Source organism: Mesoplodon densirostris, chromosome 18 (genome assembly GCF_025265405.1).
Source record: "Mesoplodon densirostris isolate mMesDen1 chromosome 18, mMesDen1 primary haplotype, whole genome shotgun sequence".
Taxonomy (NCBI): domain Eukaryota; kingdom Metazoa; phylum Chordata; class Mammalia; order Artiodactyla; family Ziphiidae; genus Mesoplodon; species Mesoplodon densirostris.
The window spans coordinates 48155115-48169532 of record NC_082678.1 but is presented as its reverse complement, the minus strand read 5'-3'; the positions used below and the strand labels follow the sequence as shown (position 1 = coordinate 48169532).

The 14418-nt window shown below is 52.9% G+C and overlaps 1 protein-coding gene across 6 annotated transcripts in view; it reads right to left on the bottom strand.

Moving 5' to 3' along the window:
• Positions 1-14418, bottom strand: part of SLC43A2 (solute carrier family 43 member 2) — a 38875-nt gene extending 24457 nt beyond the window's left edge. Inside the window, exons 1-5 of one of the 6 annotated variants that reach the window (XM_060080885.1) lie at positions 14356-14418; positions 13241-13477; positions 4605-4812; positions 2458-2513; positions 1590-1666 (exon numbers count right to left, since the gene is read on the bottom strand). In XM_060080885.1, the coding sequence (XP_059936868.1) occupies positions 1590-1666; positions 2458-2513; positions 4605-4812; positions 13241-13400 (501 nt within the window). In that variant the 5' untranslated portion in view covers positions 13401-13477; positions 14356-14418. Of the gene's footprint in view, positions 1-1589; positions 1667-2457; positions 2514-4604; positions 4813-5550; positions 5629-13240; positions 13478-14355 lie in introns of those variants that run through there. The other 5 variants (XM_060080886.1, XM_060080887.1, XM_060080888.1 and 2 more) reach the window with 5 other exon arrangements.

Genomic DNA, 14418 nt, shown 5'->3' with positions numbered 1-14418 from the left:
TGCCAATGCAGGGGACATGGGTTTGACCCCTGGTCCAGGAAGATCCCACATGCCATAGAGCAACTAAGCCCGTGCACCACAACTACTGAGCCCACGTGTCACAACTACTGAAGCCCACGCGCCTAGAGCCCGTGCTCCACAACAAGAGAAGCCACCTCGATGAGAAGCCCGCACACCACAACGAAGAGTAGCCCCCGCTTGCCTCAACTAGAGAAAGCCCACGCGCAGCAATGAAGACCCAACGTAGCCAACAAATAAATAAATAAATAAATGTTTCTTTTAAAAAATTAAAAAGAAACAGTGGCTTTAAAATAAATAAATAAATAAATAAAAATGTACAAAAGAGTACAAAGTCAATCTCCTTCACACCACCAGGGACAAGGCAACCAGAGTTCCCAGATACGTGTGTGTCCCCCACTCCTCAAGCACAGCACATATGTGGTCCTGGGCCAAGCCTCTCTCACCTAACACAGACTCCACTGAGCGTTCCATTTCCATGCACCTAGACCCAGGCACTTCATCCTTCCCACTGGGACAAAGTTAACAAAGCAAAACGCAGTAAGGGTGAACAGAAGAGGAACTGGGCCAGGCTTGGCCTCTGGCTCACAGCCTGCAGGAAGGGGTCACAGAGATGTCAGTAGCTCTTCAAGCTCCTTACAAGAAGACCAGCAAGTCCCCAGAGCTCCCTCAAAGCTAAACGAGGGTCCTTCAACAGCATGACTCCTGACTCATTAGTGGAAAGAGAAAGCAGAAGTGAATGCACTGCAAATAAATAGTGATGGGAGGTTATTGTTTCATAAATACTTTCTCAAGGGGAAACTGAGACAGTCCAGGCCTTCCTGTTGGACAGAGGAATCTCTCTGAAAGCCTAGCATTCTCACTTCTTTCCCAATGGCCAGCTCTGAAAGGCACACCTGCCTGACCAGGTGAGCCTGCAGACAGCTCCCTTCTTCCTCCTTCTTGGACTTTCTTGTAACCCGGACCCTCCTGCAGCCTCTCCCGTTTCCAAAAGCAGCACATTCTGTGGCGTTCTGGTGCTACCATAGAGGGTGGGTGCTCAGCATCCTGAGAAACCCTCCCCAGAAGGGCTCCCTGTGCCCCAGCATTTCAGAAAACCCAGCAGAGAGGCAGCCTATGTGTTCCCCAGAGTTTCTCATTCAGTTCTGAACAAAGCAACAGTTAGGGGCAGGGTGATTCCAAGAGAGGTGTGTTTTAAGGTTGCACTGTTAGCAAGAGCTGCCACAGAAAATATGAGAAAAGAAAGCAGGTGGCAGGTTTTTTCTCCCGGGTCCTGCCTTCTCTAGGCACATGGCTCCCTCGGCCCCTCAGTCACGGTCAGGAGGCAGGGGACGGGCCACTCCGCGAGTCCCGCTCTGCTGCCTTCCTTTCTGCCTGCAGGACCTCCCCAGCTTGGGAGGCCGAAGCTGGCTTTGCTGCCACAGCTTCACCACCGACGACCCTCTACTGCTTGGGATACCCAGGCAGATGCAGGCAAATGGAAAGCAAGGAAATCAAAGCCAATAAAAGCTGCCTCAGATTCACAAGAAGATGACTGAACTAGAGATCTTCCTAAAAAAATTGGTACTTACTGTTAATGAGGTGAATGTCATGCACATCCCACCAAAGCCATTCAGAGCCAGGGCGATGAAGATGAGCACAGAGAGAGCTGGAATGAAACAGAAAGCTCATAAGCGGGGAACCACGGCTGAGCTTCAGGGAGGCTGGGGCCTGACCCAGTGCCGGGTAAGGAGCCGGCTCCGAACAAACGCAGCTGAGTGACTGACGAGCCATCAGGAGTTAGTGCCGGACACCTGGGGAGCTGGCCCAGCCTCTGCTTCATCCTCCTCTTGCCTATTTTATGGAGCTTGGGCTCTTGCAAAAGCTGCATCCCCCTCCTCCTTTCTCCACTAACCTTAGCAGCAAGGGAGAGGCCTAGAGAAGCTGCTTCACTGAAACCAAAAATACAGGTACCCAAGAATCAGGAGATGAGCCTGGGTAAGAGTTTGGTGAAACACAAATCCTATTTTGGTGTTTGTTCTAAAAGTCCCTGCAGCAACAGCTCCACCTGAGCAGGGTTAGGGACCAGGCAGCTTCTAAGCTATTTTTAAAGTGCTGGCCTGGGCTGCCCCAAGGGGCTCAGCTCATGACCTCCACACACACCCCTGCAGCTGGCCTAGTTCTCCAGTTGGCATCAATGAGGCCATCGGGGACTGGCCTGGCTCGGCAATGAGATGGGTGTTTCTCATCCCCTGGGAGCTTCTCTGTCTGGGGCCATCATTTGGTCATCCAGCCACCCATCAGAGATAAGTCACTGGGTAAAGGCCTAACAGGTGTTCCTCTAATTTGAGCAGTGAGCACCAGGCCTGGCCTAGCTTTCTAGAGCAGGTGGGCCTACAAGCACCTCTGGGCACTCTCTCCCCAGTCCCTGAAAAAAGGGTAGAGGAAAAGCTTACTCACAGCTTGGGTTACTTGCTCCGTATGCAATCAGCAAGCAGGAGACAGCAAAGCAGGCACTAAAAAGAAACAAACTGTACATTGTTATTATCGTTATTGTTAACATTGCTTATTTGGAGGTGTTTGTTATGTGTCAGATGCTTTCAGAAAATTTACATAATTCTTTCATTTAATTTAACAATTCTACGGAGTATAATTGGCTCCATTTTACTGATGAGAAAAATAAAACTCAAAAAACAAAAACAAGACAACAAGGTCCTACTGTATAGCACAGGGAACTATATTCAATATCCTGTGATAAACCATAATGGAAAAGAATATGAAAAAGAATGTATATATATGTATAATTGAATCAGTTTGCTGTACAGTACAGTAGAAATTAGCACAACATCGTAAATGAACTATATACTTCAATAAAATACATTTTTTAAAAAACAGGTATTCAGGATAAAGAAGATGTGGCACATATATACAATGGAATATTACTCAGCCATAAAAAGAAATGAAATTGAGCTATTTGTAATGAGGTGGATGGACCTAGAGTCTGTCATACAGAGTGAAGTAAGTCAGAAAGAGAAAGACAAATACTGTATGCTAACACATATATATGGAATTTAAGAAAAAAAAATGTCATGAAGAACATAGGGGTAAGACAGGAATAAAGACACAGACCTACTAGAGAATGGACTTGAGGATATGGGGAGGGGGAAGGGTAAGCTGTGACAAAGTGAAAGAGCGGCATGGACATATATACACTACCAAACGTAAGGTAGATAGCTAGTGGGAAGCAGCCGCATAGCACAGGGAGATCAGCTCGGTGCTTTGTGACCGCCTGGAGGGGTGGGATAGGGAGGGTGGGAGGGAGATGCAAAAGGGAGGGGATATGGAAACATATGTATATGTATAACTGATTAAATTTGTTATAAAGCAAAAAAAAAAAAAAAACCACACACAAAAAAACAGGTATTCAAATACTTAGAAAAAAACAAACACAAAAACTAAATTCTCCAAGGTCTCCTAGCTAGCAGGTGGCTAAGCTGGAATTCAAGCCCCAAAGCCAGATCTGGTAAACACCCCACTGCACTGCCCCCTCCATTCCCCAGACTGGAGCGGGCCAAGGCTGTGAAGCGAGAGAGGACACAATCCATTCCCCAGGCTCCCATATGCCCGCTCAGCAAAAGGGGATGGACAGAACCCGACCGGGCAAGGGGCGATGAATGGCAGCTTCCAAATCCCCTCTGCTTGGCTCTAACCTGGGGACCGAGTCTACTTAAGCTCCAAAGAATGAATGTAACGGGTCCCCCACTCATTCCCTTCAGGGCTACAGGCCTCTCTCATTGCAAACCTCTGCCCTGCACGATGCTCATTTCCAATGGGACTGGCTTGGGGAGTACCTTGGCCAGAGAGGGCCAGCTGCTTGGTGGACTGACCCTGAGACTGGCAATCTGGAGCTTTATAGCCCAGGAACACATCCCAGGAGGTACATAAGATGACCCACAAAGGTACCAGAGGTAGGGAAATACTAGTTTACAATTTTATAATTTTAGAAATTTTATAATTTTCTATTTTATAATTTTAAATCTCAGCCCCTTGAATTTACATTTTTTTGTATATGTATCATAAGCCACATGAAACACCGTATGAGAGGATGGATGTTCCCTAAACTTACTGTGGTCATCATTTCATGATGTATGTAAGTCTGAGCATTATGCTGTATGTACGTCTTATACAAGGCTGTACATCAATTATTACCTCAATAGAATTGGGAGAAAAAAATAAAGCACATAGAACATTAAGAATGATATATGTGTATATTACTGACAGCTCCATGTGCTTATATTAGAGATATGTATTCGAACTCTTTCTTCTCATGGAGGTGTAAGATCAGAAAGACTGGAAACCAGTGTTCTTAATGACAAGCGATTCCAGACCCTCCCAGGAAGGCCTGAGCCCTGTGATGTTTTATGCAGATCAGCACGATGCAAGGATCCCAGCAACTATTGATTTGGTTGCACATGGGGTAGGAAGCCCATCCTGGGCAGGCATTTAGGGAGCTCCACAGTGCACCGGAGAGCAGGTACCAGGATTACCCACAGTGGGGAATCTCAGCCCAGGGTTCCCACCTGCCCACCCCCACCCCTAGAACTGACCTGCCCAGCAGCCTGAGCTTCCTTGGGCCGTACTTGTCCATGACGATGCCCAGAGGCAGGGTGATGGCACTGAGCAGGAAGGAGCCCACGGTGAAGGCCAAGTTTAGCATCTCATCCTGGGCCTTGCAGCTGAGCCAGCCATTCATTCGGCTCACCTCCTCGTGCTCCGGCTCTGCTGTGCCCCCCACTGTGCCATTGGTGACATTCTCTGTGTGTAGAGGGAGGGAAACCTGACCACAGGGTCGTGGCAGCGATCTCCAAAGATCAGAGGGGCAGGTGCCCACCCAGAGTCAGCCCACAGGGAATGCCAGGGCTGAATCTGGCTATCCCCCCAGCAGGCTGGGATGTCTATCTGGCCCAAGCTTCCTGGAGCGATAATGCAGAGATTCTTAACTTCTGTGCGGGGGTCACAGATGCTTTCAAGAATCCAATAAAGAAAGTTCTGCTCCTGCTCTTTAGAAAATGCACAAAGTCTTGTCCACAGTTTCAGGGCCTTCAGGCATCCCCTGCAGCACCCACGAGCCCCAGGTTGGGATTCCCATTCTAGAGTAACCGACACCTAGAAGAGTAGGCCTCAGGACCCCGCCCGGGCTGTGAGTGGGACCCAAGGCTGGCTAGAACCTTCTCTGCAGCTCTGTCCATGGAAACAGTCTGCAGCCAGTACACAGGAGGCCAACCCTAGACCACCTGGGAAGGACAAGCTGCTGGTCTCACTGCGCTGCCCTTGGTCAACCAAGGGGAAGGGTGAGTGGGCCTCCTTTACTGCCCAGTTCGGGAGATTTCTCAAACACACAGCCCCTGTGCTAAGTCCTCCCCGATGTTCTCACAGCATCAACCACCACATATACTGTGTCATGGAATCCCTTGGGAAGGGTTTTTGTTTTGTTTTGTTTTGTTAAAAAAAAGAAAAGTCCCAAGTAATTTGCTTTCACTTGTTGAAGTGCACCTTGCTTCTTTTTCTCGCTGGGGTCATGATGTCACTGTCCCCTGTGGCCACGCCTGTGCTGTAATCCCAGTCCTTAATGATACCCTCCAAAGTCCACCTGGCACCAAGACAATGAAAAGACAGAGGAAAAAGTGCTGCAGCAGCGGACTGTGGGAGGGTAGAGGATAGGCCGCCACATGGCGGAGGAACCCTCTCGTCTTGGGGACTGCTAGTTAAGAGATGCTGGCTAATCCCACAGAGAGAGGAGCAGCCTCTGATTAGAGGTGAGGTCACGCTGGGAGACTCAAGGAAATACCTCTCTTCAGATAACTGCGTGCCTCCTGAATGCGGCTCTCTGGCGCCAGGGTTATAAATCTGAGGTGTGCAAGGCCTGCCCGGGTCTCTCTCGGGGGTGACCCAAGGTTACGGGAAAAGATGTACCTTGGGTGAATCATGCTATATGCCAGCCTCTGACGCAACAGGCCCTGCAGGGGGCACGTTGAGGGTGGGGTGCCGGGACCTGGCCTCTGGGTTCCAATTTTGGTTCCTCCACTTCCTATTTGTATAACCTTGGAGAAGTGATTTCATCTCTACCTCAGTTTCTTTATCTGTAAAATGGGCATAATATAAAAAAATCATCTACCTTTCTAGAGTTTTGAGGAAGATAAAAGAGAAATCCAGATAACATTCTAGAGCTCACATAGGCATAGAAAGTGCTCAATAAACAATAGCTAAAAGTTGTTATTACTACTATTACTACTCCTCTCGTTGGCTCGGAATGGGGGTAATGGCTGGCAGCAGAGCTGGACACTAACTGGGAGCAGAGTTCCGTAACTGACCATTCATCCACAGCGTGAATTTATGTCTAGTCTCCCACTGGGCTGGAGGCCCTGAAGGACAGGGACTGTATTCTAGTCACCTGTGTCCCCAGCACCTCCCCTTGTTCCTGGTACACAGTAGTTGTTTACTGAATGAATGAAAACAGTGGCATCAGATCACATTGGCCAAAAGGATCAAGAGAGAAGAAATGAAACAGGACACATGGAACCAACTTGAAGACAGAGGGGACTGAAGGAGATTATAGCCCCAATGTTAACCTCCTGAAGCCAAAGACACAAAACCTAACAAGCCAGATTCTCAGTGCCCCCCCACCACTTTCTCTCAGCTTTCCAAAAGATGCCCCACCATGCTGGCAGCCAAAACACATGACAAACAAGGTCATCTGAGCCCATTAGGATCCAGCTCAGAACTGTCACACACACTGCCTTAGCCAGCAGGCCTGAGCTGCTTGTCCACAGCGAGCCCACTTCTGGAAAAGCCGAGCTGCTTCACAGGTTGGCACTGGTTTCGGGTGTCAGCTCTGCCGGCAGCAACAGGAACTGGAATGTAAAGCGCGAGGACAGGGTGTCCGCAAAGCAATGGCCACCTCCAGGTTGGTGTGCAGGTGCAAGCCAACCAACAGAGGTGCGACAGAGTGGACGGGGGGGAAGGGGGCACCCCCAGGTCTGGGATCGCTGGCTTGTGAGGGCGCTAGAGGACACGAAATCCCTCCGGGCTGGGAGTGCTGTGGGATCTGCTGCTCCAAGCAGGGAGCCATGGTTGGATGGGCAGCAGAGGAAGCGAGGCGGCCCGGGCTCTGCGTAAAGGCACAGGCTGCCCTGCTCCCAGCTTCCCCCGAGAGGAGCCACGGCTGGACCTAGAGCCACGACCGTAGTCCCCCGAGACAGAGAGAAGATGAAATCCCAAGGCAACACACATATGCAAGGCAGACTCTCTGATCTGCTCTAAGTGAAGATGGGGACGAAAACATCTTGAACTGTTTAGAGATCTGGTCACCCTGTAACTAGACAGGGGGGCTCAGGGGCAGAGACGTCAGAGTGGAGGGAAGGGAATCTGTCCCTCCCATCTTTCATCCTAGAGCCACTACAACAGGAGCAGGGACCTTACACTTTTGGTCACCAGCCTTCTCTTAAATCCCTGCCAACGGGGCCACCTGGCCCTCTGCCCTCCTAGCTCCGGGCAGTGATGTCCAGCAACAAATAAGCTGGGGGTGGAGGCGCCCGGGTGGCCTCTCATCGGCCCACGGAGCAGTGTGAGCGTGCCCCTCGCCCCAGAGGGAACTAAACCTTCTGTGAGCCCGAAGCTTTGTTGGCAGTAAACAGCCCACACGAATGATCACAGACCCAGATGCCCAAACACAGTCCCAGCCAGGCTGCTCCTGCCGCTCTGCTCCCACCTGGGCCACTGTGGGCCAGAGAGACCCAAACACATAAGCACCCAGGAAGTGTCAAGCCCCTGGGGTGCCCCTTTGCTCCCAGCCTAGACCTCAGCCCTCACCCCGGTCCAGGCTGCTCTGTGCCTCACCTGCACCGACTTATTACAGATGCGGCCAGAGTGGCCCGTTCCGGCCCGGCCCGGCCCAGCCCAGCCAGGGAAGGTGAACCAAGAAGACAGGCAAGGAACTGGCATGTCCAGAGTGTGCAGAGAACAGGCGTAAGGCTGCTTAGGAGGAGACCCGGGGCAGGGAAGAGAGAACAATGCCTGCCCTGTTCGGCCCCACTCACAGAACTCACACACGAAATCCTTACAGAGAAAGCAGGGGAGAAAAGAGGGTGCTGTGGTCCCCCCGAGGCTCCCCTAACCTCCCTGGATCAAGGAGGGGGCTCCCCTGACCCCAGGGAAACAAACCAGAACAGCTGACCGTAGGATGCTCAAGGGAGGAAGGGGCACCGGGTTGGAGGCCTCTGCAAACCCGAGCTGCGCCCCCAACCCCCAGAGTGCAGGCCTCTGGACCCCCTGCTATGGTCTCTGCCCCAGGATCTCCTGTCTCTCTCAAATCCTTAGTCTATCCGGCAACAGGAAGCCGCATCTCAGTCTGGCAGGGGGTATGTCGGTAAGAGGTCAGCCTCAGACACAGCAAACCGAGGCAGGACACGGTCAGAGGACCATGCCGGGTAGGCCGGGGCCCAGCCCCCGCGTGGTGATCGCAGAGTGCTGGCGTGCGCTGGCCACTGTGCTCCGCGCTAGTGGTTCCCGTGTCACCTAGCGCCATCCCACCCTCAGCCCATATTCCACATCCAGATACTAGGAGTGTCAGAGCAGATAAGTTGCTTCCCCGAGGTCTCATAGACAGTGTACGGGGAAGTTGGACTGGAATCCAGGTGGTCGGACCTCAAAGCTCCTGCTTTTAACCTTCAGGCTGTGCTGACGCTGTACCACCTGGGTTAGAGGCATTTCAGAGAGAAAATGCTGAGAGAATAAAGACACACAAGGCTATTGGTGTCAGAGCAATGGCAGGTGGCCCTTAATGTCACCTAGTGAGAATGGGACTGCCCCCAAGATGCTCCCATGAGGTCCCTGAAAGCCAACCAAGCTGGCAGGACCTTAATGGGACACCAAGAAGCCAGGTAAGGCCAGCAGATGTGGAGGAGGGAAATTAGGTCATGGGAAGGAGGCAGGCAGGGTGGGTGGGGAGGGCCAAGGGCACCAGCTCCTTTGTGACACGTCCCGAGGCTGGAGGCCCCAACCTCGATCCCCAAGTACCAAGTTAAAAAAAAAAAATCCAAAATAAACTGGGGGGAGTGAAAACAGTCCTATTCGCAGCAAAAAAGTGAAAGGACTTCCTTGGTGTTCCAGTGGTTAAGACTCCCTGAGCTTCCACTGCAGGAGGCATGGGTTCGATCCCCAGTCAGGGAACTAAGATCCCGCATATGCCACGTGGCGTGGCCATACACACACACAATGTGAAACGATGGGTTTTCAAAAGCTACCACCAGTGGCCTTTGAGGGTGGGAGGAGACCATAAAAAGGGAGGGCCATCAAGTGGCACGGACCATCTCCTGTCCACATCTGCAGCCTCGGTCCGGCCTGGTGGGGACCAGGCCTGGCCCTGCTCTCTCAGGGTCCCAGGGGCCAGCTTCCTGCTTTGTTTCAGTGAGGGGTGCCACCCCCCCGGCCACCACAAGCAGAGTAACTGCGGTGGTCAAGAGCACAGAACTGGGGTCTGCCTTGGGGTCCATGGCTGGGCTGGACCGTGGCTTCCTCGGGCAGAAGCCACGTCTCCCACCTTCAGGACCCCCACCCCACCCAGCACCCGGCGTGTGGCAAGCCCTCAACAATTCATGAGAAGCTCACAGGTGAATCTGCCCATCTCTTCTGCCTCAGGAGCTTCTTCCTGCCTTGAGAATAAACTCCAGTCTCCCCAGGGGCCTGCGGCCCTGTCCCCTTCCCAGATCTCCAGTAATCTCCTGCCCGCCTGTCCTTTCTCTCCTCTCTTTCAACACACAGCTTACCCCGGAGGCTCACTGCCCGCTTCTTTCCTGAGTCACCCCTGTGGCCCTCCACGCTTCTGCCTAAATATCACAGAGCACCCCCCCCGAGCCAAGTTGAACCAGATCCCCGCAGTGGCTCTCACCCCGGCACCCTGCTCTCTGCTGGGGTCGGACCACCACTTGGAACCATGTAGGCCTATGTGTGATGACTCTTAGATGCTGGCAGACTACAGACTCCCTAAGGGCCCGGATTGCTCTGCGCCCAGAAGAGCCCCTCAGAAAATGGTCAGATGAAAGAGGTCAGATGAAAGAGGAGATTAAACATCCACAGGTAGCACCAGCCCCCTGAGCTGACCCTGTCAAAGTGGGCCACCGGTTGACACAGGAAATGAAGAAAGAGTTTGGGTGTGGGTGGTGACAGCGGCCATCCGGCGGCCAAAAGGACACAGTTCTGGAAAAGCCGGGGCTGGGAACCCAGTCGGTCTCCTGTCCATTCCAGCGGGGAGTGGGGAGGCAAAGCCAAGTGCCAGCCCCAGGTCCCCAGCCCCAGCCATCCATCCTGACTGTCCGGGAGACAGGGATAAAGAGCTGAGGGGAAATGGAAAACCCAGCTCTTTCTTTCTTTCTCCCACCTCGACATGCTGGAACCCGACACCGTGTCTGTGGCCGGATTCTGGCTGGAGTCCCAAGAAAGAGTTCTGAGAACCTTTCAACAGGTTCAGGCAAATTTTCTTTCGAGAACAAACCAAAGCATCAGTCCTAAAAGCAACAAAAAGCTGACAAATTTGCATTTCAGTCAGCTGTAGACTGGTCAGCTTTTCACAAGCTTAATTCAATAAAGGTAATAAATGGCCTAACTGCTTCTCTGCAATTCAGCTGTCCCCCAAGCATGAAAATATTAGGCCTAAGCAGAAATCTTGATCCTAAATCCTCCGGGCACACCCAGCCAGGCAAGACACAGGGACTCCTGGCCCCAAAAGGCAACAGGTTACTCAGACTCCAAGAAACAAGGAGCAAGGAGGCCAGAGAGATAAGCTGTGTGGAATCAGCAGGCCTGCCCGCCACGGATGCTGGGTCAGCGGGTTTGCCAGATAGTCAGAAAAACCAAAATCAGAGGCAGGAACAAAGGCACGGGATAAGAAGTTGATGTTCAACCCACAATCCTGACCCTTCACCTTCGCTTTGGTTTACAGGAGGGACCAGGCAAGCCTCGCAAGGGCTTAAACACCAACTCAGCACTGCGTCGGCACAATCTCTGGGACTCCTCCCACTTCAACGAAGGAAGAAGCCAAGGCTGAGGCAGGAATGAAGTGACCAGCCCCAGCGCCGCCAAGACCATAAAATAAATTAAATCAGTGGACAATGTGGGGGGAAAAAACCCTAGAATCTGACCTTCTGACACCACAGGAGGTCAAAAAAAAATTGACTACAATAGTCCTCCAGTCTGGATGAGATGCTAAAAGCTTCATCTGGGGATGATGCTTTTTTCTGTTTTTTAACCCCTCTGTGCAGCCTGAAAGAATCCATCAGAGGCAAGCAGGAAGGGTCATGATCTACAAGGAGAGGAGAGAGGGAGGGAGAGGAGGCGCCTAACACTCCAATCTGTTCCCTTCCAGAGTCATTAATCTCCTAACATCTCTCGGGCAAAGCAGAAAGCTTGTTTAAGGAACAAGGTCTGAGTGACTCTCCCATCTCCCCAGATTTCTTGCTGATGTGGGGAAAGGTCTGCCAAGAACCCTAAGGTTATTAGGAAATATTTCTGAGTGGCTAAAGGCTAAAGGTTATAAGTGATATACTCTCTGCCCTCAGGCAGGCTCAGCATCCCCTCCCTTTCTCCTGTCCTTAACCTCTCCCAGCTGAAGCTTCCCTAGTGACTTGGAATGCTCAGGAATCTCTAGGAAGATCAGAGTAGGAAACCAGGGAGGGTTCTACACGGGCTGACAGGCAGCATGAGCTGGTCCAAAGCTTTCTCTTTCCTCAAAGTTAAAACTCTAAAAAAAAAAAAAAAAAAAAAAAAAAAAAAGGCATGCTGGGCTTCCTTAGCGGCTCACTGGTTAAGAATCCACCTGCCAATGCAGGGGACACGGGTTTGAGCCCTGGTCCGGGAAGATCCTGCATGCCGCGGAGCAACTAAGCCCTTGCGCCACAACTACTGAGCCTGCGCTCTAGAGCCTGTGAGCCACAACTACTGAGCCCGCATGCCACAACTACTGAAGCCCACGTGCCTAGAGCCCGTGCTCCACAACAAGAGAAGCCACTGCAATGAGAAGCCCGCACCACAAGGAAGAGTAGCCCCCGCACGCCGCAACTAGAGAAAGCCGCACGCAGCAATGAAGACCCAATGCAGCCAAAAATAAATAATAAATTAATTTTAAAAAATTTTAAAAAAAGGCATGCCAGTGGTGTGATTCAGGGAGTCAGACTTGGGCTATCTCCATCCAAAGGAACTTGGGCAGGGGCTGCTGACAAAAGTACTGGGGAGAGACATTACTGAGTTCAACCCTTAGGTAGTCACTGCTGGGGACAGAGAGCAGAGGAAAACATTTCCTATCAAGGTTGCCTAGGAAGGTGGGTAGCAGGGTAATGGGTGAGAGGCACTTGGGTCCCACTGATTGGCTGAACCCCACTGACCTTCAGCAATCAGGATCCTTTCACAAGGTCATCGGGTGTGAACATAGGGGTGGGGGTTAGATTTCTTGTAGACAAGCATCCTCAGCTTTCATTCAGCAACACCAATTACAGTGTAGCAGAGAGGACAGACCTAGTGTGTCCTTTCCATAAATATCCTCCTTACCTCTCTCCTCCCCCACCCCCCCAGCCATGGGGGTAGAAGGCCACTGAGATGTTCTCACAGCCTGTGGGAGGAAATGTCCTTTAGAAAATCATAAAGCAGCAAAAACAGACAAGAAATTGTATCCGAAAAGCCCTTTAGAGACTCCATGATGGCCTGACAGAAAAACATCTAGATTCTAGATGAACCTTCCACCGGCTGGAGGCCAAGCCACTTCCTCTCTCTTGCTGCACCCCAGCTACTGAGTCAGGAGTTCCTCTTTCTTACAGTCAGAGAGCAACATGTTTACTGCAAAGCAAGTGATGTGCCAGGCACTGGGATGAGAAGAGTCCAGTCATGTTCCCAGGTGGTGGTAAGGACACCCTGGACTTAGGGGTTCTGGATCTATTACAGTCTACAGCTGTGCGGCCTCAGACAAGTCAGAAGATCTGAGACTCAGTTTCTTCAGCCACAAAACAGGGACAGTGATGTGTATGTACCCAGCACACACTGTGTGTGTGTGTGAACTGGGTGAGGATCAAATGGGCCTTTTGCTAACTAGGAGGTGCTGCGCAGTGAGGTGGTCTTGCTGTCTGGGTCTACACCGCCATCCCCCCTCTCCCAAAGCCCCCACTCCAGGAACCAACCCGAGTCCGAACACCCGGCTCACCTGGCTCAGTACACAGGTAGGAGTAAAAACCCTCCGACTTGAGCATGATGAGCAGCGAGCCCCAGCCCAGGAGGACTGCCGAGAAGAGGAGGTTTTCCAGCACGGCCGTGCAGGCCATCCACCAGCGGCGCCGATGGGCAGTGGCCAGGGTGGGCGCCATGGCGAGGCGAGGCGAGGCGAGGCGCGGCGGCCCGGCTCCGGCTCGGGCTCCGGCTCGGGCTCCGGCTCTGCAGCCGCCTGCGCACAGACCTCGGCGTCAGCGCCCGGCACTATGCAGCCGGGTCGGCCAACCCGGGCCGCTGCCGCAGCGCGCGGAGCTTGTCACCCCTCTGCGGCCCGGGAGGCAAGTGCGCGCAGCAAGGAAGCCCCAGCCCTGCCCGTGCCCTGGGCCACCCTCTCCGCCGCTGGCTCGTCCGCCTGCCCGCAGCTCCGGGAAAGCCGTCCCGGCCAGACAGGGAGACTTCTCCCTCGGCTCACTCGGAGGGAAACTGAGGCATGGAAACAAGAAGGGACTAACGCCTGCTCAGGGACGTGGACTTAGTCCTGGCTCCCAGAAGGATTGACACAGCCTGAGGGTTGGCAAGGGAGGCAGCGTGAGGTCCGGATACCTGGGCAGGCGCATACCTGAGGGCTGCCACTCCCTGGGGCCCTCACTGGCGCCCGCCCGCCAGCACTGGGGACCCTCTCCGAGACCGGGCTCCCTGAACCACAAGATCAGCGCACGGAGTTCCAGAACGGCCCGCCCACGGCCCGCTCATTGGCCTAACGGCACAGGAACTGCCGCGCCATTGGCCGCTGTCTAGGTCGCTAGGCGCTGCGGCCACGCGAGCCCCGCATGGGCGAGGAGAAGCCGGTTCAAACCGGCGGCGCGAGTCTCTCGCGCGACCCCCATCCGGCGCCGTTTCCTCGGCAATTAGCTCGTTTCCATGGAAGTGGACCCCCGTCCCTCCATCCCCCAGCTCCCTCCTCGATTCGTCAACTCTTTCCTGGCGGGTCCTCATCCATTCAGTCTCTCTCCTTTCCTATGCACACATCTTCAACCTACGCCCTTACTCGTGCGCCTTCTGCCCCTCAGCACCCAAGCCCGGGGCCCAGGTCCCCCGGATCCAGCTCACCCGGTTCTTACTGGTGTGTATCGGGCCCGGCCGGCGCCTTTTCTGCCCCGCTTTTATTCCAGC